The sequence below is a fragment of the Poecilia formosa genome, unplaced genomic scaffold, assembly GCF_000485575.1.
Source record: "Poecilia formosa unplaced genomic scaffold, Poecilia_formosa-5.1.2 Scaffold104, whole genome shotgun sequence".
NCBI classification, from domain to species: Eukaryota; Metazoa; Chordata; class Actinopteri; order Cyprinodontiformes; family Poeciliidae; genus Poecilia; species Poecilia formosa.
The window spans coordinates 1,374,721-1,398,555 of NW_006800043.1; the positions used below are offsets into that span (position 1 = coordinate 1,374,721).

The 23,835-nt window shown below is 41.1% G+C and overlaps 1 protein-coding gene across 2 annotated transcripts in view; it reads right to left on the reverse strand.

Annotated features, from left to right (window-relative positions):
* Window positions 1-1,063: 1,063 nt before the first annotated feature.
* Window positions 1,064-23,835, reverse strand: part of LOC103143032 (rho GTPase-activating protein 21-like) — a 32,958-nt gene continuing 10,186 nt past the window's right edge. The window contains exons 4-24 of one of the 2 annotated variants that reach the window (XM_007559412.2): window positions 23,753-23,774; window positions 21,443-21,535; window positions 21,103-21,181; window positions 20,968-21,022; window positions 15,374-16,931; window positions 11,992-12,138; window positions 11,702-11,804; window positions 11,573-11,615; window positions 11,185-11,310; window positions 10,795-11,094; window positions 9,209-9,270; window positions 8,941-9,086; window positions 8,721-8,860; window positions 8,442-8,600; window positions 8,276-8,354; window positions 8,107-8,180; window positions 7,923-8,012; window positions 7,665-7,832; window positions 7,307-7,412; window positions 3,835-3,866; window positions 1,064-3,630 (exon numbers count right to left, since the gene is read on the reverse strand). In XM_007559412.2, the coding sequence (XP_007559474.1) occupies window positions 2,122-3,630; window positions 3,835-3,866; window positions 7,307-7,412; window positions 7,665-7,832; window positions 7,923-8,012; window positions 8,107-8,180; window positions 8,276-8,354; window positions 8,442-8,600; window positions 8,721-8,860; window positions 8,941-9,086; window positions 9,209-9,270; window positions 10,795-11,094; window positions 11,185-11,310; window positions 11,573-11,615; window positions 11,702-11,804; window positions 11,992-12,138; window positions 15,374-16,931; window positions 20,968-21,022; window positions 21,103-21,181; window positions 21,443-21,535; window positions 23,753-23,774 (5,091 nt within the window). In that variant the 3' untranslated portion in view covers window positions 1,064-2,121. Of the gene's footprint in view, window positions 3,631-3,834; window positions 3,867-7,306; window positions 7,413-7,664; window positions 7,833-7,922; window positions 8,013-8,106; window positions 8,181-8,275; window positions 8,355-8,441; window positions 8,601-8,720; window positions 8,861-8,940; window positions 9,087-9,208; window positions 9,271-10,794; window positions 11,095-11,184; window positions 11,311-11,572; window positions 11,616-11,701; window positions 11,805-11,991; window positions 12,139-15,373; window positions 16,932-18,314; window positions 18,676-20,967; window positions 21,023-21,102; window positions 21,182-21,442; window positions 21,536-23,752; window positions 23,775-23,835 lie in introns of those variants that run through there. The other variant, XM_016674966.1, reaches the window with a different exon arrangement.

Genomic DNA, 23,835 nt, shown 5'->3' on the forward strand with positions numbered 1-23,835 from the left:
CGATTAAAAACAGACTTCTAGTTTGAAAAGGGCTTATTCATTTCACGTAAAAGCAAAGTTGACGTTTGTTGAGGCCCTTTCAACCTGGACCTTTTCCACATTCATCCCTGTTGTGGCGTTAGATTACATGCAGCCGTATTGCATCAGTCGCTTAACATGAGCTTCCCTGTGAGCTACCCCAAAATAGAAGAAAAAGTTGAATTTTGGGAGATTTCAGAATGTTTTTGAATTTGACACATTTAGAAAAAGCAGGAAGTACTTAAAGAAACAGGCCAATTTCAAGGTATCAAATTGCAAAGTCAAATGTCTTTTATGTTTGATATATTAAGTGTTTTTAAACAAACCGAAGGTAACAGTTACTTGATTATGCTACAAAATGCCTGGAAAGCTTGTAGTACGTCCTACAAGCTTCTTGCATGATTAGGCCTATATTGAATTTTATACAATTGAATATAGACTGAAAAGGTTTTATAAATCATCACATTCTGTTTTTCTTTCACATAATGTCCCAACTTCATTATAATTGGCGTTGTATCAATGTTATAATTCAAGTTAATTTAAATTGGTTAATTTTCCTGGTACTGGTCCACATTTTTAAATAAAGTTCTCAAATCATATGTCATTTTTTACATCAAATATTCATATAGCATCAATTAGGTTTCCATGTATATTTTTATACTAAGAAATGACAAAAAAAACAAAAAAAAAAACATACTGCACACTTGAATTTCTACCATAAAATTTATTTCCAGGGTTTCAGGAGTCTGTGCACATTCTTCACAATCTGAGGAACATTATATCCATACAAATAACCCCACTCAATGAAATATCCCTCCTCCGTCTCCCCACGGCGAACCTCTCTGCACAGAGAAGTACCAAACTGCCAACAACACCCACCATCATCATCGTTTTACAATACTGTACTTGAATCCTGTGATCTGATGGAGATGCAAAGCAGCTAAAACATGGCATATTTGCACATTTAAATTACTCTTTCTTAATTTTCACAATGAACATTTAAAATTCAAGTGCCGTTAAAAACCAAGAGACGAAAAACGAGAGGGGTGTATAAAACCTTTAAGACCAGAGTGGAATGCCTAAAGAATGGAAGCTCGGCATTTTTTCGTTACCAGCAGAATGACTGAGTCGATTCAAAAAAACAAAAACAAAAAAAAAAAAAGTCATTCACAGCAACATCTTCAACAAAGACAGTATGGCACCCTTAACATTTCAATGTGAGGCACTTTCTTTTTGTAATTAATCGTTTCTTTTCCTGATTGATCCTCAGAGCTTTTCATTTGATTCCACTGCCGCCCATTGAGAGATGCGTGACCCATTAAAATCCATCGAGTCTAAAAGCACAGCTTGACACGTTTACTGCTTTTTTTTTTTTTTTTTTTCCAACCACACAGCAGGAATGAACATGAACCGTATCAACTATTTGCATAAGTCCAGTGTCTTCTGGTTAACTTTTATACCCTTGGAAAGGCCCCTTTGACAGCAGAGAGCTTGTAGGCAGTCAGTCGCACACAGGCTGTACCAAAAAACACACTTCAAGTACACAGAAAAATAAGAATATGTACACTTTAGAATGAAAACAAGCATGTAAAGCTTTTAGTCAGTATTACAGCAAGCATGTCTGTACATTCTTCATTTGGTTACCGACAGCCTCGCTGACTAAACATTGTAACTTCCTTAACACAAAAATAGTTCCTCTGCGATACTAAAAATCTGTACTTTTCTTTTTTTAAACTACTTCCTATTATTCTAAGTCGGATCCTCCTTATAGCCTTTCACCTTCCAGCGTTCACTCATCCTTCAACATACTTCACTAGCTCATCGCTTCATTAGCAACAGGTCCTTTTTTTTTTTGACTTATTTTGTCATTAAAAAATGAGAAAATTAAAAAGATATAAACATTTGTTCCATGCCTTGTTCAGAGGTTAGATAAATGGTTCATCTGTTTTTATAACCGCACTCACACCTGGTAAAAGACGCACTCCAGACAACGTTTGTAAACATGCTCATTCACCAACATTGGTCACGTGACAGAGAATATAGAGACAGGAATACGTTTCACACACACACACACACACACGCACACACACACACACACACCTGTCACAGGTACTGGTAGAACCGCGAATGGACCACCTGGGAACTGGTGAGTTTATGTGGGTGAGCGGTGGCTGACAGGCTCAGATTTTTGCTCTGTGAGATTTCTCCGTTTAACGCCTCAGCGGGACCGCGCGCCAGCTCGGAGGAGGACGGGGCGCCGGAGTTCTGGGAGTTTGAGCCGCACAGCGCCCCGAGCTGCTCTGAGAGGTCCAGGCTGACCTCTGGGTTGCTGGTGCGGTGGCGCTCGCGGGCAATCCAATCCCCGATGGAAAAGTCCTGAGAGCTGCACTTCGGTTTAAGCCGATCGACGGCTGACAGCTCTGAGCGCGAGCCGACCGGCTGCGACCAGTCCCCCAGAACGGACAGCTCTGCGAAGTCTCTCTGCCCGCCCATCGTGTGTCTGCGCCTGATGTTCTTTTTCTTACTGCGCCCCTCTGGAGATCGGCTCCTCTGGCTGCCCACGCCGAACATGTCGTCCACGGACATTCGCAGGCGGACCTTCAGTCGGTCGGTTATCTTCAGCTTCCACGCCGGCTCCGTTTTATCCTGCTCGCTCCGTGACGACGAGCTAAGACTCCCGCTGGATCGACCTTTTGCCGAACCCACAGCCTGCGACAACCTGCTGGGATCTTTGTCGTCCAGAGAGGTCTCACTTTCGGTTTTCTGCTTGCTGGATTTCTTCCTGGACAGCGTGTCGCACTCGATGAGCCTGTGCGACGGCAGCGGTCGGGTGGACTCCGGTAGTTCGCTCTTCTCCGCTTTCCCGATGGTGAACACAGACAGGTCGCTCTCGCTGTCCGTCTCCACGGGCCGGCCCTCGCTGATGAGCTCGCTCCTCTCGTCGTCGGCGTCTTCGCCCCCTCTGCTCTCGGACACAGACTGCACTTCGGGACTGAGCGTGCAGGTCTCGGCTCCGGTCAGGAACGTCATGGAGGACGTGGTGGAGTAGTCCGAGGTGATGGAGCAGACCTCGGCTCCCAGCCCACCGGGGCACGCGTCCGCGCCCAGAACCGCGCTCTTGTTCCTCCTCGCTCTGGGCACCGAGGCCTGAGAGCTGGTGCTGTTCATCGTACCGAGGTCCGACACGGTGTCGTCGTAGTTGGAGGGCGGGTCTGACAGAGACGACTGATGCGTTACCGCCATGCGGTAGTTGAGGTTTGGGGAACTGGAAGGTGAGGCGTATGGAGGCATCTGATGGCCGGAGGGAATGTGCTCTCCAGGGAGGGAGGCGACCGACTCAGAGTCTTTCCTGATGGTTTCCTCCGAGCTGTTCCTGTGCTTGTCTTTTTCGCCATCTTCGTCCGTCTGGCCGCTGTCCTCCGCCTGGCTGACCTGGGACCACAGAGGCTGCTGACCCCCCTCTGGGAGCTCCTTTTTGTTGAAACCAGAGTCCAGGTCATCGTCTGAGCTGCTGAGTTGAGATTTTTCTTTATTCTTCTTGCGTTTCCGGTTGGCGAAGATTGAGGAGCGCAGCATTTCTTTGCTACACTGATTCCCTGAAATCCACAAGCCCTGGCGATAGAAAACAAAAACATTATAGTCTTGGATATACATTTCTGCTTAAAAAAAAAATAAAAATCTCTGGTCAAATTTCATTTTTTATTTTTCTGAGAAATCAATTATCAAACCACACAACAAGAAACACCTGAAATGTACAAGTTAGACTTTTTAAATTAAAGGTACTGAAGTACTAAAATGTTTTGGGGGGTTTTTTACCTTGGATTTATTGGAGTCAGGACATGCCGTGTCTGCACAAAAACAAGATACTCATCAGTAAACGAAGGAGCTTTAAATGACAAAAACAAGACACTTGAAGCAGAGATTAAGAGAGACAGGATGGACATAATGAGCGCAGCTGGACAAAAGCAGATGACACATTTCTGATTGAAGAAGAAGAAGAAGAGGAAGAAGAAGAAGAAGAAGAAGACACAGGAATAGAATCAAGAAGTCAGCACTAAATGCAAAAAAGTGAATAGAGCAGCAGAAGGTGCCTGAGATGGAGAGGAGGTGAAAAACCCGGCAGTAAACGACACAAAAAGCAGCTCATGCTCATGTATCGATGGAACGACGGCACATCGGGGGACAAACACGGCAGTCACAGAGCATCACATGTAGCCACCGACCAGCTGGAGACATTCTTTCCCAACTCAAGACGTCACAGAGGAGGGGGAGTCAATGAGTTTGCTCTAACTGGGGAAATTTCAGGTGGCCCTGAGTGTGTCGGATCGGTGAGTGTGTTGTGAGCGATACCGCAGAGCTGGTACAGGAAGCCTCAATGTAACGGATTTGTCTCGCTCAGAGAGCTCCTGCGGTGAGCTTAAACGTGTAGTCTGTCACTAAGAACAACATAAAAGGCAAAACAATAGTGTGCAGCAAAACTTCAGACTTTAAACTGCAGCTAACGATGAGAAGCAGACTAATATGCCTTCCTAAACAAGTACTTACAGAAGCTTTGGACGGCACAGAAACTATAGCAACTCCTGCTTATGACTCCAAAAAGCAACAAAAGGGGGATTCAAATAAAGTCTAATAATTTATCGAGACACTTTAAAAATGCTACTTTTTACTTCATAGCATGTAAAAAAATGTATATTTTTGCACTAAAAAGCCACAAGATTAAAAACCAAGAAAATCCTACAACTGCATAATATGCCGAAAATGTACAGGAATATGTAATGATCATCCAATCCAAAAATCAACCAGTTTTGTTTTTCTTCCAACAGGTGATCAGCAGGTCGAACAATAAATACTTTTATGTTAATTAAGTGAAACATCCCACTTTTTTCTGTTCTATGACGCATGTTGTTTTTAGGTTTTAAACAACATGATGCATTAGTAGGAATAATCTTTAAATATCTTAACTTTCTGTTAGATTCAATAAAATTCTCTCTACATAGAAACCTGCAGCATTTTTTTCTTTTCTTTTTGTCTGATCAATGTGCTTTAATTTTCATTGTTGAATTAAAAAAAAAATCTCTTAAATGAACTTCTATGGTTTACAGCTGGACACGCACTGATAAGTCTGACGGTTTTCAGTTCGACTTTCCCCGACAAGCAGATTTTAAAATCAAAACTCCAGTCTGTTGCTAATCAATACAAAGTACAACTGCTGTTTCCAGGACTTTTTCCAAACTCAAATTTCCAGAACACTCAGTCCTTTAAGGCTATTTTAAGATAGAAAATGTAAAACTTCAGGATGTATTTATCGTTATTTAAATAGAGGGAGGAGGAAGGAAACAAGGAAAGGAGAGAAGAAGAACCAAAGAAAGAAAGGAAGCACACAAAGAAGGGGGCAAGACAGATGGAAGGAGAAGGACGAAGAGGTGGTGAGACAAGAAAGGATGTTGGATATGAAGGAGGAAGGTAGGAAGAAATGAGTTACAAAGAAGGAGAGAAGAAAAAACAGCAGGAAGAAAGGAAATTAGAATATATTTAGATATAACAAAAGGAAGAAGGGAGTGGGATGCTGGACTTATTTTAATCTGAAAAAAATTGTTGAAGTTCAGCTAAATAAGCTGCAGGTTGAACAAACCGCAACGAACGACCTGGACAGCTCCACTGAGCCTCAAAAACCGACTGGTTCATCAATCATTTGTTCTTCTAATTAAACTCCGTGTAGGAGTCACAAAACAACAACCTCACTATCAGACTTAAAACCAATCCTAGATGTTTTTCTTTTCTCCCCTTTGTGGTTTTAGGAACACAATAAGTGAGTGACGTGGTTCTCAAGAGTTATGCAACACAAAGAGATGACGTACTGTACAGCTAGGCGCGTCTGTAGTCAATGGTGCGAAGTCGGGAAATGTAAAACAGAGACAAAAATGTACAAATAAAAACACCACAGACAACAAATAAAATAAAACAAAAGGCGGCACCTGAAAAAAAGTTTTAAAAAAAAAAATCACGTAGAGACAATTTAGGCTCCATCTACATGCTCACGATCACTTGATGTGCGACTTGAACGCCTGCACGCCTCTGCATCAGTTAGTTAGAACTGGGCTGGGATGTGGCTGTATGAGTGGATTTGTTTGTGTGTGCCGGGGAACATCCAGCTCAGTCCCGACCCCACGACCCCGCCCTCAGACATCATGACAGATTATGCCACACAACCGGAAGAGAACCTGAGGATGTCCGTACCATGCTACTTGTCCTTGCGATCAGCTTAAAAGACAACAAGAGACAGCAGAAGGGCTTTCAGAGAAAGTGCAGCAGCGTGGCTCTGTATCCCCTCAGTTTAGGGTACTGGTTTAAATATGAGATGTGCACAGCACAGGAACAATGACAAACATCGACTTCTCTTTCTTTCTTTATCTTTTTTTCCTCCTTTCGGCCAAATTTAAAAGAGCTGCGGGTTACTGCAGACTAGGCAGCTACACTGGGCACAACACTCGTCCTTCTTCCTACAGTCCCAGCTGTCCATCACTGACAAAACAGAGTCCATCAGGGACACCATCGAGTGATAGACGCCGCCCACTTGGCCTGTGTCAAGAGTGGGTAATGCGTGAGTGCTGGACAAGGATAAGGGAGGAGAAAGAACACACTATACACAGAAGGGCACAGGTCAGAAAGGGTTACAACTTCCATTGTTTATGTTTTTTTTTTTGTTTGTTTGTTTTTTATCTCGTTCAAGATTTTCTTTGGGAAAGAACATGCCGGGATTATGCGAGATGATGAGGAGGGGAAGAAAAGAACTGAAAGAAAAGGAGTCGTCATTCAACATAGAAAAAGCACAGGGAGAAAAAAAAATGACTTAAGCACAGAAAAAAAAAAGAGTAAAGCAAAGAAATGAACAGAAATAAAACTTGGACAAATTTATATGGGCAGAAATAATAATAATAATAATAAAACTAAACAAGAAACAAATGGTGACAAAACAAAAACAGATTTTAAATTAGAAAATAAATCAATAAAAAAAAAAGCTTTGCTGCAAGGTGTTTCTCAGCAATTGTTCAGTGATTAAGCTACTTGATGGTATACACTGAAAAATGACTGAAAAAACTTGCTGTAAAAATACTCACAAAAACAAAGCTGATGTTTTTGTTCTCACTAAAAGTATTTAAAACAATTAAGAGACGTTTTATAACATTCAGAATTCAAACTATCATCTATCTCATTTGATACATTTCTATCTGCTACTGTAATGCATACAGAATATGGCTGCCGAGAGGAAAAGCTGCTTCTGAGTTACCTGAGACTTCACTGGAAGAGGCAGGAACCCGGCTGATGTTAGTGAGCAGGTGGCCGATATTGGGCACAGGCTGAGACTGCACTGTGCTCTCCTGCTCGACGACAGCCTGCAGGATCGACAAGGGACACAGAAGAAGAGAGGAAAATTATATTCAACCGCATTTTATTTGAAAGTATGCAGTCTAGTAAGAGCTAACTGTAAAGAAAACACAAAAGGTGTTGGAGGCCACCGAAAATCCGAATCGGCAGCCATAAGACTGCGATTGGTGCAGAAACTGCAGCTGTAAGGTAGTAAAAAGTGAAACGATTCAAAGGATCTGAGTACTTTTGCAGCATACTGACAACAAGGTTCCACTTACAACTGGATCTTCACTGCCGTCTTCCATAAAGAACCAGTCAAACTGCTGGACAAGGTTCTCAACAATCTTGCACTGGTCTGGCATGTGATTGACCATGTCGGTCATGTTGTCCTCCGACGTTCTGACCAGCGTCGGACCGAACACGATTGCCAGGTTGCGAGGCTCCATCTAAACACACCGCCAGATAAAGAGGAGTCAGGTTATTTGACAAAATCCTTAAAAGGGGTAAACTCAGGATCTGACAGCGACAGGTCCGACCTTATTCTGTTCACAGTTATCGGAAACCTTTTTTAGGTGAGCGCAAAGGAATTTGAGAGTTTCAAGGTGATGAGTGGGCAATTCATAGACCTGTAAAAAAAACAAAAAGAGAAAATAGTTTCGGCATCAATCAACACGTAATGCTAAGGCTAATTAAATGTCCCTTATGTCAGAATGCACTAACCAGCCTCTTGAGCTCCTTTAAACGCTCCACTGAGTCTTCTGTTCTGCTGGCTTCAATAAATTTATCATACTTCTCTAAAAATAGGACGGAAAAAAACAACAAAAACAAAATAACTTGGTAGAAGCACAAAAACAAAGCTATTACTATATTTTGACTTTTATAATCTTACCATTTGTAAACAGAGGTTCTGGAAGTTTTCGGAAGAATGCCTTTAATAGACTGCCAATCACGTTAATGTCCCTCCATTTCTGTAGAGATTTAGAAAATAAGCAGAGTTGCATGGCAGCAGGTCATACAGAGGACAATATGAGACAAGCAAGCCGTCGGTCACTCACGTCTTCCTGGATGTCGATGTCGGCCATGCCTTTGGTGTTGAGCTCCTCCTGCATGTTGGAGATGGCAGCGTTGTTTCCAGGAACTCTGTAGATTCCAGTGTACTCCAGTCCTCGCTCCTCTAAGACCTGACAGCACACCTCCACGAGCAGCGGAACAAACTGCACGACAATCAGCGGGACATAACTTCGCATACTTCAACAACAACGCAACAAGACGCACTGTTGAACAGTAATATCATACAGACATAAAAAATAATAATAAAAAATAAAAAAACCCACCCTGTTAGTTTGAGCAGGTGGACAATCTTCAAGGCGGACACCGAAAGTGATGCCGGCTTGCTTCTTTTCAAATGGTTTCTTCATGATCCCGGCTATGCCGATTTTCCAGGCTCCCCTGTCTCGAGGTGGACTTGATTCATCTGTAAAAGGCCCCAGAAATAAATGAGCCACCTGCGATGACAGATGTTCTAACCACCGTAAATGATCCTGGTGATGTTACCTTTCAGCGCCCTTCGATCCTCTCCCGTTCTGGGCGAATGGGAGCTGTGGCTCCGGCCTTCTGTTTTGCCTCCCAGGAATGCTTGCTTGATGCTGAGCGACTGCCGAGAGGACTTAGGGGAGGGCTCTGATCTGCTGCTGGGAGCACTGGTCAACATACAAAATTAAGACAGATTAAAACAGAGTCTTCATTTTTGTTTGGCATTCAAATTAAACAGCTGTTTCTTGCTCTAGGTAACCACTAGGGGGCAATGCAGTGCCCTGTATACCTCATCATGTTGTATTCTTTTATCTTTCTGCTGATCAAATCCTGGCTGGTAACAGAACCATTCTGTAAAAACAAGAGAAAATCAAGTGAGGACTCAGATAATGTAAAATGTAAAAAAAAAACAAAAATCATATGACAATTCATATAAAAAAAAAAAACAATAAAAAACACACAAAAAAATAATCTTATACCCAGAATCTGTGAATTTTCTGCTACCACAGTTGTGACTGGCGAATATCCACTAGGAAGCAAAAAAAACTGATGTTTTTCTAATCCGTGAAGGTCTATGAGGTGGCATCAACCAGACAGATTTCTGGTGTGAAAGCTTTTACTAATTGAAGCATTTTCTAAGTTATTTTTAGTAATAACTTAAAGTCAAAGGAAGCACAAAAGCTGTAAAAGAAAAATGTTTCGATAGGATCCCATCAACCACTCAGTCAGGCTGATATAACAGAACTGGACGTTAGTGGGTGCTGGACATTTCCAATTTTGATTTTTTTAAATCAAGACTGGACACAGATGATATTGCCAGGTTAAAAAAAATAAAATAAAAAAACGACCACTACAAGTCAAGTAACATAAAAACGTACTAGATAATAATATCCAAATGATAATTTTTAAAACTTAAAAGTATTTAAAGTGCAATAAGGGTTTATGCAAATATTTGGTAAATTTGAGACTTTCTGAGAGCTTTAAGATCTCCATGATTTAAATTTGCGCACATACAAGAATTACTAAAAAAACAACTTGGATAAGTTCATTTAACAAGGTAATTCAAAACTAACAACTAATATTAGATAAAGTAGAAGGTGTGTGAATGGCCATGGCCTTTTAGTTTTGTCACAGTGTAAAGCAAACAAAAACACCTGAAGAGATCGACAAGATCCATAACAAATGTAACAAAAAAATGTGCATGCGTCAGGAAAATGTATTTTAAAAGAAAGCACTTGGTGAGAAACACACACATTTAAGAATCAGTTAAATGTAATTTTAGGCCCTATATAGAAAATCTGGTCAATATGTGAACTTTTAAGACTTTCAAAATACTTTTTCAGTCCTTCTAGAAACCTTGAAATGATTTTTAAAAAGTCTGATAGTCAAAAGCCCTCAGTCTGAAACTCTATGTAACTAGAGTGAATGAATGAATGGGTGAACGAACATCCTTTTTGGCCTATGATGAACAAAGACCACTCCAAGTATCTAGCTGAAAGAAGTCTTTGTGATCAACTGAGGCTATTGTCATGTTTCCCCTTCACACCCATCCTTTTTTTTCCACTCAGGTAAAACAGGTTTGAAACCAGCTTTTATTCAAGTCATTGTTGACCATTTTATAAATGATGCGTTTGATCCTATCCCATCACTGGTCTGTGTTTTGGTTACACACATATTTGTAAAATCTCATCAGGCAGCTTGTTTTTGTCCTCCATTAAACAGCTACTGCAATCCACACTGATGATATCAGTGGAGGAAATAATGACAGCATGAGGGTCAACTCATCAGATGGTAATTAATGATCTGACTTGGCAACACACATACACACACACACACACACACACACACAACAAGAATCTGTCTGCCCACACACACCTCCTCATCCGGGTTACTGTTTTCCTGGATAACCCTGATCCATGAGAGCATGTCTTCTCTCCCCTCCGCCTGGAACAGATACTCGCAGTCTGAGGTGGTTAACCGCAGCACATTCTTGCGTCTCGTTTCGCTGTAGGAGATGTCAATCAGACAGGCCTTGATGCTAATTCGGAGCGGGTCTTCATCAGACTGGGATGCGGCGTGAGACAGGGCATCCTTCTTATCCTTGTAGAGGGTCAGGGTGTGGCCTTGTAAGATAGCATACATCTGTTTCCAGGATCTCATGCCTCCACCAACACGCTGCAAATTGAAAGACAGAAGTCCTTAAATGTCACATTTTTTGAGTAATGAACGGGGCTCATGCAGGAGTGCTTGGGCATGACAGAGTACCTTATTCTTGTCTGTGCTAAGTTGCCTGAAGTTAAGAAGCCCTTCTTTGGAAGAATCAGCAAATACATCTAAAGAAGACTCTCTACGAGATCCAGAGTCCCCAGCGGGTTTATGCCCGTCCAGTGTCTGGAAGAGTGAAAAATAAAGACATTTTCTGGCATTACTACATGACAGTAGAACATGACATGAAACTGAGTCAGAGGGGAGGATGACATACAACAACGATTTAGAGATAGGAATAGACTTATCCAAACCTAAAAGAATTGTTTTCACCAAGTAAGCACAACAAAGATTTAATATTAGAAAATTACGGCTTTTTGAAATACAATGGAGTGCATTAAAGTTCATAACTTTGAGACGTGCATCAAATGGTTCTTTAGCTCCTTACCTTTCTCAGGCCTCTGAAACTGGCCATATGTTTGCTTGTAGATCTTTTTTCACAGTGGTAAAGAAAAAGGCCAAGTCAGACTAATATGAATTGCCAAAGACAAAAGAACAAATCTCAGCATGAACTTACCCTCTTCTCTCCTCCTGATAGTTATCCAGACCCTCGTCATAAGACTTTGATCGCTCTGTTTTACCAGCAGAGTCTGAGTCCAACAAAGCACTTCGCATAGACTCTGAACATAGACGGTACAAATATGAAATTACAGTTCATTTTGCAACCCAAATGTCATAAAATATTTCATTAAATCCAGGATCAATATCATCTATCAAGACAAAACAATGATGTGATATTACAGAAAAAAAAAGAAGAAATGCACTATTATTAACCATAATGGCAATAGCCAACCCAATGGCATTTACCTTGGTCATGTGACAGCTGTCGATGAATAGTTGGACATGGTGAGCCTTGACTGGAGGGTGCTGTCGCTATGGATGGTGCAACAGATATCACAGCAGAGGGAGGGATGGGAGCAGCCTCTCGGTCAACACTGGGGCTGACTGGCTCATCTATGAATCGATAAAATATTCAGTGTGAGCAAATTAACTTTGAATCGTTCTGTTCTCAGGTACAATGCATTTCTATACACTGTATATGCCTGCATTACAAAAGGCCATTGGATCTTAGACTCCCTGGGCTAAACTGAAAAGATTGTTACTTTAGCAATTATCTGAGGGAATTTCTCAAGGGAGGAGAAAAACAGCGGAACAGATAGCTTTACAATGCACTTTTTAATTAATTTTAAAGATGTCCATCAACAACTGTCGTTGGGCTCTTTAGGCCTGAAACAGCTCAAAGTACAAAGCTGTTCTCCGTAGCCAAGGGGCTTTTGGAGCTAAATTTAAAAGCAACTGTCCTACTTCCTGCCTGAACCCAACTTTGAAACCGGGCATAGAAATAAGGATGCCACCATCTCTCTAACAAGGCTTCTACTAAGGCTATTTTTAAAAGTTATATCCATCATTGATAAACTCTAGGGGGTAACAGTCTTGTATTTTCTTCTAAAAAAGCAACCTACAGTAATTAAGAGCAATGTGCGATGAAGTGGTGCTTACAACATGATTCAGTAGGAAGTAGCCTTTGCAGAACAGAAGTAAAGTTTTACTGCGTCAAGAACTACCAGGCAGGAAAGTGTAAGTGCTGATTCAGAATTAAAGATTTAACGGAGAGGTTGGGTGTCCATGAGATCATCCTAAAAAATATGAATACTTTAAGACTGACAGAACAGAAAGCAAAATCTGGGCCTTATGGTCATGCCAATGTTTAGGGGTAAAGGAATTTCATCTTCTCTTTTTTTTTTTTTTTCCATCTCCCCTCATGCGAAAAATCTTTGTAAACAATTGTGTGTGAGATTGTTTCTGACTGGGAGAATACAGTTGCATCCAAATTACAAACTGCCTTCTGCAACCCCTTCATGACAAGCATCTTTAGCATTTAGTAGAGCCCTGTTAGCTGAAACAAAGTTGATTCATAGATAAGACTCCTGCTGTTGGAACCCCCCCCCCACCCCCCCACCCCCAAGTCTCATGAAGTGATTAGCATGTTGCAACCACTTTTTTCAAACCCCACCACAGATTTCCAGATGGCTATGTTGACCGGTCTAGTATCTTCCAGGGCTTCTGAAATGAAGCACTTACGGACTTTAAGGGTCACTCAAACACTGCCATGCTTCACTGCCCACAATGTTCTTTTCAATGTATTATTTGTCCTTTAGACAAACTGTTGATTCTTAAGGCCAAAACATTAAAATTTTGATTCATTGCACCAGAACAGAATTCTCAAATGTCTTTGGCTTATCCATATATTTGTGAGCAAAGAGGAGTCGTGTTTTTTTCTGATGCTTTTTTTGTCAGCAGTGGTGAAAATCTTTGCAACAGACAAGGAGTTCTTCAGCATTTAGTTTAGCTGAAATTTCAATGGTTGCTGCCTCTAAGACTGCCGCCGGTCTTTTGTTGTCAGTTGAGGGTTTTTGACCACCTGCCTCCTCAGGAATGTGATGAAAGTCACTGACAGCTTACCCTTTTCTGCCATGTCCAGGAGGCATAGCTGCTCTTCCTTTAACTTAAAAAAAGCAAACTGTGCTTCTAAGGTGATCTCAGAGAACATTCAGATCCTCCTTTGTCATGTTTTTTCTTAATTTTGTCCTTGTTCATCTTAGGCAACGATCGCTTTTATTCAGAAGAGATCATACCCAATTCAGGGGTTTGAAACATTTTCATATTTAGAATAGGAAAACCTAAAATGCAATGCATGGAATTTTACTAATTTAAAACACTATTCTCCTTAACTGAGATACAAATCCCACAGTGTTGTTATTGTAAATGAGAATTTGTTCTGAATAAGTCATCTGGTTAAATAAATAAAACGCAAAAACAAAAAAAAAAAATCACAGTTGCTGTCTGCTTTGTCCAAACCTGGACTTTCAACTAAAGTCAGACCAAACCAACAGCAGAACAGACCTAACAACCTTTATCCAAATTAGACAAAATGCTAGTTTAGTACTGCAGTCTCAAACGGATTCAACAACTTCATGACAAGCATCTTTATCATTTAGTAGAGCCCAGTTAATCTGAAACAAAGCTGATTCATAGCTGGAGACATCAGTTTCTGGCACAAGGTTTCTGAACAGAGGTGTCCTGTTCATTTATATTTTGGGTTAGCATGTTGCGACCACCTTTTTCAAAATCCCACCAGAGATTTTCAGATGGTTATGCTGACAAGCCCAGTCTGCGTATTTCTACTTTTCAGATTGAAAATTGCAGAAAAAAAAGAACAAAAATCAAGAAATGTTTATGTAAAATATCTGTTGAAAATGAAGGTGTTCGCTATCTGCTTTAAGACGTCAACGATTTATGACATGTAGTAGGAGTTCTTTTTGGTTTTTAAGAGAGAAGTGTGGCCTACAGTGATGTGTGTGAGATGCTGGTCGGCTTGTTCTGTACGATGGACAAGCCCTCGCTGAGAAAGCTAAAAGGCATGAAACATGTTATGTCTGGAGAGGGGGGCTGACTCCGGCTCACTGCTGAACTCAGGACAAAACTAAAACACGACTCTTTCTGGCCTAACAGAAGGACAGACAAATATTCACTATACATAATGGATAACAGACAAGGAAACAATTAACAGAAATATATAGGATATTTTGAAAGATAATTTTTGTAGAGATGTTAATTTATATGTTCTTTTAGCACTGCAATTAATGTAGTACTTTGCTCACACCCAGGCAAATACGGATGTTAATATTTTTTTATATATATATATTGAGAAAACTTACAGTGCAAAACAAAAACAACCAGTGAAATTTTGTCAATTTTGGCTCTGAACCCCTACAACGTTGTAAACCCTCAGACCGCAGTTTCTGAGATCCCAACAATTTAATCACCGCAGCATCCATTACTCTGCTGTTCGACCACTATGAGCTCACTGTCAAGAGACAGCATCCAGGAAAACAATGCATTAACAGGGGGGGATTTCACTACATTACAAACACCACTTTACTCTGTCATGGTTAATTCAAAAGCATCTCAAATCCACTCTGATCAATAACGTCTCCCTATAGAGGCTAGTTTACCTCTGAATCTCCTAAGCCCATCAAATAAAACAACTGTTAAATTTAAGTTGTTCGTCATGCGTCTACTGAAACTCTTATAATAGCGCTTACAGTGTTATTCTATTACATTTTGCTACAGTCCCAGTTGCCATGCCAACATGGTCAGCGAGGCAATAAACTGATTACTGTCTTACCGATGAATGGAATGGCGTCCAGGGACTCGTCCAGGTTGCTGGAGCAGGAGTTGTGACGTTGCTCCTCAAGGCGGCGCATATGTATCTCTCGCCGTGTATCGTTTGGAAGCCAGCAAGCCGCCACGTCTGCCGTAGAGTCCGCTCCTTCGTCATTCACCGCCAGGATGTAGGAGGGGTGCCGCAGTGGGCTGGGGTTCTTTCCACCGTGAGGTTTCTCCCTCATTACCACCGCAGGTTCTGAGGGGCTTTGACCGTTTACCTGACTTTGAGAATCTTGGTGGGCTGTTTTGAGGATGCCAGGCCTCTGAGGGATCTCTCTTGCAGCAGAGCTCGACGAAGACCTGATTCCAACTACTGTTGCGTCTCTGCCTGCCTCAGAGATCTGTATGGTTTCTGACCTCATCCTGTTCTGGCCTGGTTGGCTCGTGTGGCCTAGATGGTGTGCTGGGACTGAAACTCTTTGGTTGGTAAAAGAATGTTCAGTGCTTTTCCCAAAAAGCATGTCAGACAGCATCGGTGAGGAGCGAGTCTGAAGGGAATCTGGACCTTTAGAGAAAAAATGTGGGTTTGGTGCTCCTCTCATACTGCTGCTGTATCCAGCCGAAGGCCTGAAGGGCACAGCGTTTCTGGGCATCGCTTGCCGGCTGGGCCTTGTGCCTTGGTCTGCCCTTGGATACCCTGCTCTCCTCTCACTGGGCCGAGACAGCTCAATAGGTTCAACATAGTCTATGGAATGAGATCGAGCTTTCAGAACCAGGGCATCTTGGGACACACTTCGAGGGGGCCAGTTCCTTGGATTGCTTATTTTCTCTGAATTCCTCATCCGGTCCTGTGAAGCACTGCGTGGGGCAGCCTGAAAATGGGGTGGAGGTCCGTGGTATGATCGTTCATGGGAGGTACTCCTGCGCCGTATCCCTTTAGGAACCCAGTCTCCTCTGGGAATGTGAGAAGCAGCTGCAAAGGAGGGCTGACCTGCAATTCGAAAATTGTCCAACCTCTCCTGAATTGTCCGACTACCATGGGAATGGATACCTTTGTTGTCAATGTACTCCCTGTATGTCTGGTAAGTGCGCCAGTCAATGTTCTGATGGTTGCTTGGGTAGTTAGGTGCTTGACTTGCAAAGGGAACCATTCCTGGACCGCTGGGATAGATGTCGGCCTTTCGAGGGAAAGGATACTGGGCCAGTGACCCCGGTCTTCCCCTAACATAGGCAGGGTCCATGAAATCAACCCTCTGTGCCGAAACCACACGCCCCATGTGTGCCGAGTTGGGAGGAACCACCACAGTCCTAACGCTGTCATTGCGCATGCACACCGCTGTTTGGCTTTTGGAATATTGGCGTGGAGGAGATGGGGGCACGGTGATTTCCTTACGATACCCATAATCAAGAGATGCTGCTGGACCCCGGCAGACCTGCCCCGACGGGTCTGTCGCCTGGGCCATGCCCGTGGGCTTACAGTCTACTCTGGGGTAGCATACCACTGGTGGGTCAGGGATGTGACTAGCATTTCCACTGTAGCTATTGTAGCCACGCAGGTAGGCATCCTGGGAATAGGCCTGAAGACAGAGCAAGAAAGCCATGTTACAAGAGAGGCGTACAAACAGCAAGTGTGTGCAAGATTAAACAGTGTGGCGCTTGATGCTTAAAGACAAGTCAAGTGTGATATTGAAAATGTTACTGGACGCATGTGTAGGCAGTGCCCGCTTCAGTGAGTGAGTGAGTGGAGGCGTTTCAAACAGCTGAGCAGTGTCAAAGCTCTTCATCTGCTCCTTATTTAGAATTGACTTGGTAATACTAGTGGATAGCTCACTTCATACTACAGAAAAAAAAACATTTATTTCTAAACAGCTGCTCATTTATCATCAATTTTTTAAATTACTGGTCAGGATAGTCTCTGCCACTGTTGGCAAAGACACAGAAATACATTCAATTATAAATACTATGAACAACATCATATTTGGAGGGGGAAAAAAAAGTCACAATACAATCACAAAATGGACAGACGCACAGATCACAGTTACATACCTCAGACTGACAGACTAACCTCTTACAGGCAGCAGGATGCCGAGGTCTCATACCGAATGTGCTATAATTATCTTTCCTAGTTATCATGGATTAGTACAAAGTCTAAACTATTTCCCTGACGGTCCTAGCAAAAAAAAAAAAGAAAAAAGAAAATCCAAAGTAGGAACGTAAAATATAAACAATATCTATTTTTGCTACTCACAACAAGCACTAAGGAAAGGTATGAGGACTTTGGCCCTGTTACAGTACAACCTTACAATAAAACTGTGCGAGCCACAGCAATCAGTGCTAAGCTAAGTTCCTCCCTTTTTAAGTATGACTGTAACCAGTTCAGAGGTCAGCAGCCTTTATGAAACTGATGACATCCGACATAAAAAGATGAGGAAGAGGGCGAGGCTTCACTGAGATTCCAGCTGGATGCCAACTCGAGCTTTTAATCAAACAGATACTGCAGGCACAGTGCATCGGCCATGTCTGCAATCTAAACATTTGAGCCACTTATCACATATTTGATCATAAACATAAATCCAAGACAGCTGCGTGGTAGTAATTTACAACCACTCGAAAGAAATCCTGGGATGCTGATGACATGCATGACACATGCAAAATGATACAGCAGGTACGACATGTGGCAGGTACCAATTGTACCCTTTCCTTACCAGATTAGTTGTTTCTTTAGAGAAAGGCTGCCATTACAGCAAACGAACACGAGAGCATTGAGGAATCATGGAAGAAGAAGATGACAGCAGAGCAGAAAGCACATATTGTAAGAAAAATAACTGGTTCCAAGAGCACAGAAGATGAATCAGCCATAGCAAAGCCTGGGACTGACATGCTAAAAATACACTGGAGTTGCAGCGGCGGCACACAAGGATGAGAAAGCAAAGATGTATCAAGGGTTGCCACGTTACAACCTGCCTGTGACACTCTGTCCTGGTCGAGGTGGCAGAAGCTGAAGCATGGTTCCCAAACTGCTGTTAGGTCTCCATGGCTTCATCCATCTTCAAACAGAATATTACGCTAACTGAACAAGGTGTCTCCAGTCTATGTCGCCCTCTCTCTCTTTTTCCCTCCCTGCTACTGCTCACATGACAGAAGCAGCAGCTGCTGATTATACATTCAACTGTGATGGTACAGCTCCCCCTCCCACTTCTCCCTCCTCCCTCCTTTTTTCACTAAGCGTCAACCTGTTTGAAACACAGAGCAGTCAGCTGATTTTATCCTCTGGTTTAAGCTCATCATTCACGCTTTCCCCTCCGTTTTCCCTGCTCACTGTTTCCTCTGATTTATAGCGGACTATTCCCTCCCTTTTCTGCTCCATAAATGTTCTACTCTCTCTCTTTGCTAAGCAACTGCTGCCCGTCTCCAAGCTCTCAGTGCTTGCTGCCGCCTACAGTGTCGTGTCTCTCCGCTAGCATCTGCGATAATCCTCTGATTTTTGCAGAAAGATCATAGTTTGCTTGTGTACACCTCAGATATTTTCGTGTTGCCGTTTTTCATTGGCTGAGAAACAATGTGGTGAGAGGTATCACAGCACACAGCGTAGGAGAGTGAACTGCATAAATGACTACAGACAGAAAAAGAAGCAAGCCAGGAGGAGGACGCTCAGGGAAGAGGGTGGAGTAGCACTGAACTGGATAAGACAGAGGACAAAATGAACTTACTAAAAATGAAAAATGAAATTTTCTCAGAGTGCTGTGAAAAAGTACTTGCAAATTTCCTCCGTTTTTGTTTTTGCTTTTTGACACTTAAATGTTTCATACCATGAAACAAATTCAAATAGCTGACAAATACAACCTGAGTGAATATAAATCAGGTTAATTTATTAAGGGAAAAGTTATCAAAAGCCTGATCCCGAAAGAAAATCTAAGGGCCTCATCTTATTGAATCGTGTATTTCCTATTCATGATTACCTGATAACTGCCAGATCTGCAGAATCAAAAAGATCATGTCTGACAAGATCTTGAAATTCAAGAAAAGATGAGAAAGTTATTGACATCTATTAGTGTGGAAAGTGTTACAGAGCTATTTCTAAGGCTCTGGGACTCCAACAAACCAAGGGGAGAGCCACTAGTAACAGACAGAGAAAACATGGAACAGAGGTAAACCTTGAAAGGAGCGGATGATCAACCAAATGTACTCCAAGAACGCATGGATTCATTCAGGAGATTGTGAAAGAATGACAACAAAACCTAAACCACTGAAGACGTCGCTTAACTGAGTGAAGGTCAGAGTTCATGATTCAGCAACACGAAAGACAAAGTTACAAGGTGAAAACTGTAGCTGACTAAAAAGAACGCCAAGGTTTGTTGGTTTGGATAGATTTTCCCCTGAATCAATGGCATCATAATTGTTTTGTTATTTTATTGATCAACAACAAAATTAAAATTACAATGTATAATGATTACTTAAAGAAACACGCCCCAACTTCCCTTAAGAAATTAGTGCTCAGGAATTCAATCATTTAATGAATTAAATAAAGTAACAATATTTCCAATATCTAATATTTTAGAATAATGAATAGAAAATAATTCAATATGTGCTTTTTACACAAATAAATATTTATCATTACAACATTACACGTGCCAAGTAGATGAGTGTTCAGTTAGCAATAAGTATTCAATGTGGCCCTTAAAAATCTCCAGGGACGCATACCAGTCGAGCAAATATCTTCCCAGTTTTATTGTGGTGTTCAAATCAAAAACCCACTAGCAGACTATAAAAAGCCCTTAGAAATTGATTACTGTCCAAAAAGAATCTGCAATGGATTTACTCTGGATATGGAACAGAAGAGAACATCTTGATTTAGCAGAATCGATAGTAGCTACCTACGGCTCCCTGCAGCATGCATAAAAGATTAATGATGAGATTTCAAGCCTGTTAAGGTAAGAGGGTTTCCCTCTGTGACACTTGGGGGACACACGCAGTGTCATGGCATTGCATTTTTAAGGTTCATTTAAAACTGGTGAAGAAAAGCAAGAACGTTTGCCACAAACATTAAGATTAGCCTAATTACTAAAAGCACCAGATGAAATGTGAATTAATTGTAATGTTCATGCTGCCATAATAAGCTGCTAATTTCTGAAGGAGTTAAGACAACCATTTGAAACACATTTTATTTATAAGTTTGGATAATACGATTTTGTCCAAGTCAGACAGCTTGCTAAATTTTCTGGTGCTTTTCTGCAGATATTTATTAAATATATAAAACCTTTAATATAAAACCCAAGACCTACAAAGCTGGAGTATATATTTTATCTCATATCAATGTCATCCAAGTGTATTTTTGTGATGCATCATCCAGCAGTGAATTTAGGGCATTTCCGCAGTGGTGTCAGCTGCAGTTCTGGAGGACAGAAAGTCTCTTATGGCCTGATTAGGAGGCCCAGATAGAGAGTTCTGATGAGAAAGGCTGGTTGTCTGGATCTCATGACTACTGCCCCAACATAAACACTTTAAAACTAGAACAGCTCCAGGATGGACCAGAAGTTATTCCAAATTTAAAAAGAAAAAAAAACAGTTTTTTCTTCATAGTCTTTTAGGATATGATGAAAAACTCAATCTCACCAGTTGCAGTACGTCCTCATCTTTTGGCATCACACAAAGCTCAAGAACGTCACCACTGAAAAAAGGAAAGGGGAGTTTTTAAACAGAAAAATTGCGCCAAATAAACCAAAATTAATCAAACTCTCGCCATCTTACCTGTCTTGGATCAAAGTTATCACCTTAGAATAAGCTTTTCCGATTATGCTGGCTCCATTCACCTTCACTATTCGATCACCTATTCAACAACAGAGGTCTCATCCAGAGGTTTGCAAGCAGTGTGCTAAGCAAATAAAGCATTTAACAGATGCACAGGAAAACAAAAAGGAGCATAAAAATCAGCAGAAACTATACACCTGCTGGCTGATTAGCAGATCAGCAACAGCACAATGAAAACATGGTTAAACACGCCTCTACTTACAGTCTTTCTGCCTGTGAATGGAAATGTCCAGGCTTTTAAAAAATAATCTGAAAATAGTTCATGCTGACTGAGTATTACCTGTACAAAGGCCAGCTTCATGAGCAGGACCCCCTTCCTTGACTTGTTTCACAAAAATAGTGTCCATTGGCTCTAACCTATTTCTCTGCCTCCCTGGGGAAACACAGAAATGAAAATTAATTATTCCAGTTGCTTAAAATGTTGACAAATTATAATTTAAATGCGCCTATTTTTATATATTATAGCATGGGGAAAAAATAAACATCAAACCAAAAACAAAATGTAAAAAAAAAAAAAAGCCTCTTGCAAGAAATAAAAGAAAAACAAACACAGTTTTGTTGAAAACTAGTACCTAAAATAACATGGTGCACTGGGTATTTGTTTTGGGATAATTCTTGTCTACTGCTAAGACAGACAATGAGTCATTAATAGAGTCAATCTGTGGGGTTTTACGGACAAGGATCAGAATGACCAAACACAGGAAAACCTGTTTGCTCATGCTGCCCGTGTCTCCTAGCAGCTGCATGGCCACGGAAATAAAAGGAGAAAAGAAAGAAAGGAGGAGCGGGGCAAAAGAAACTAAGGAGAAAGAGTGACAGAGTGCTCAGCTGCACACCTCCCACTCTTTCCTTGTAAACTGAGAAATAGCTGTGGGCACAGCCAGAGAGTGGCTAAAATACTTCCCCAGTAGTTAACATTCTGGTGGTGAGTCAGCACACACTACCTTGCTAAGTCCAGCAGACGTGAACTCGAGCATGAGATCACATGACCGTTTGTGGCTGTATGTGCCATTTAAAATGTACACAATAGTCAATAACTCAAATAAGGAGGAGAACAAACTTATAAACCAGTTACCTTATTAAAAGAGTCGCATAATTTGACTCTTAAAAAGGAACCAAATGATTCCACGGCCTGTTTAAGCTCCAAACCGCACAAACTTGTGAACTTATTTTGTACACTTTAAACACAACAGATTAATCACAAAGAATCATATCATGGGAATTCCCATTACATAATAAACAGAAAAGTCTGTTAACTAAAGCTGGAAGAAACAGACCCCCTCTGGTGGTGTGTTTTGGAGCTGCAGCTCCATTTCTTCAAGGACTCTATTCTTGAACTAATGCGTGAACAGACACTTTGACACTACAAATCACAATTCAGAAGAAGACAAACTACTTATGTTATTTCTTCATTCTGGAAAAAAATATAAATAATGAAATACTGATGTCTTCTTCACAGCTTGGGTGCAACAACCTAATATATATATATATATATATATATATACATATATGGAGAAATCCAAACAGAAGTATAATTTCCCCCTCAAAAAGTCCAGCTGAAACAAAAAACTTTCTCTGACACTTTAAAATGACTTATTAGTAGAGATGTAATTAGTTTATGAGACATACCTGCCTTTAAAAAAAGATAATTAGTTGAAAGTTTACTTTCAGCATAGAAATTGATCATTCTTGCCTACCTGTACAAAGTTTTGCTATGTTAAAAGTCAAATCAGGAAGTTACCAGTAAGCAAATGTTAAAACTAATTTCCACATTGTTAAAATAAAAAAGATATTGTGAAAGAAGGAAGGAAATGTCGATTATAATCTGCTATCTGTGCTTAAATGAAAGATTGACTTCACAGTTACAGGACGTTAATATTGAAACACACAGCTACCAGGAAAAGGGATATAAACTAAAACCAAAATACTCACGACTGCGTCACTGTGTTGGGCCTGCCTAACAAACATGACATCAAGTGAGGCGTTTAGATTTCCAGTGGAAAAATGAGTCATGGGCTCAAAGCAAAAAAATTTCCATCCTCCTGTCCTCCGTCCCTATCCCAAATTTAAATTAAAATCATACCAACTCGTATCTTGGAATGAGGGAAATCCAAACTCTTGCTGTGGTGCATCACCATCAGGTATGTGGTATGCTTTACTTGATACGAACATTTTTCATTTGTGATGTTTCATGTGACATCATCTTGTGAATTGCAACAAGTGATTTCAACTGACTGCCCCCTGCTGACTTTCTCCAGCATTTTACTGAAATCATTCCCAAGCTGTATAAGAGGTGACAGAATATTTTAGAAACTGTCATATTTTAACCAGGGCCTGTTTAATGCTTCACTTGTTAGATTAAGATAAAAAAGATGAAAAATGGTCAAACGCAAAAAAATTCATGGAAAATTCAGAGCCGCTCTTTTGTTTTTTTAATGCGTTACAAAATAAAAATAAACTGAAACAATGTGAAGTTGGTCACTGTAGCACAGAAACAGCTACAGAATGGATGGTTGTGGCGTCATGTGAAGTCAGCGCACTGACTTGGTTGTAAATCAGAGCAGAAAGTTTAAAGAGTTTTTCTGCTTACCTCTGCGCCCACAATCTTCTTCCTGTAAACGCACAAAGATACTCAGCATGACTGTTGTGCTTATGGCCACATAATTTTGTTCA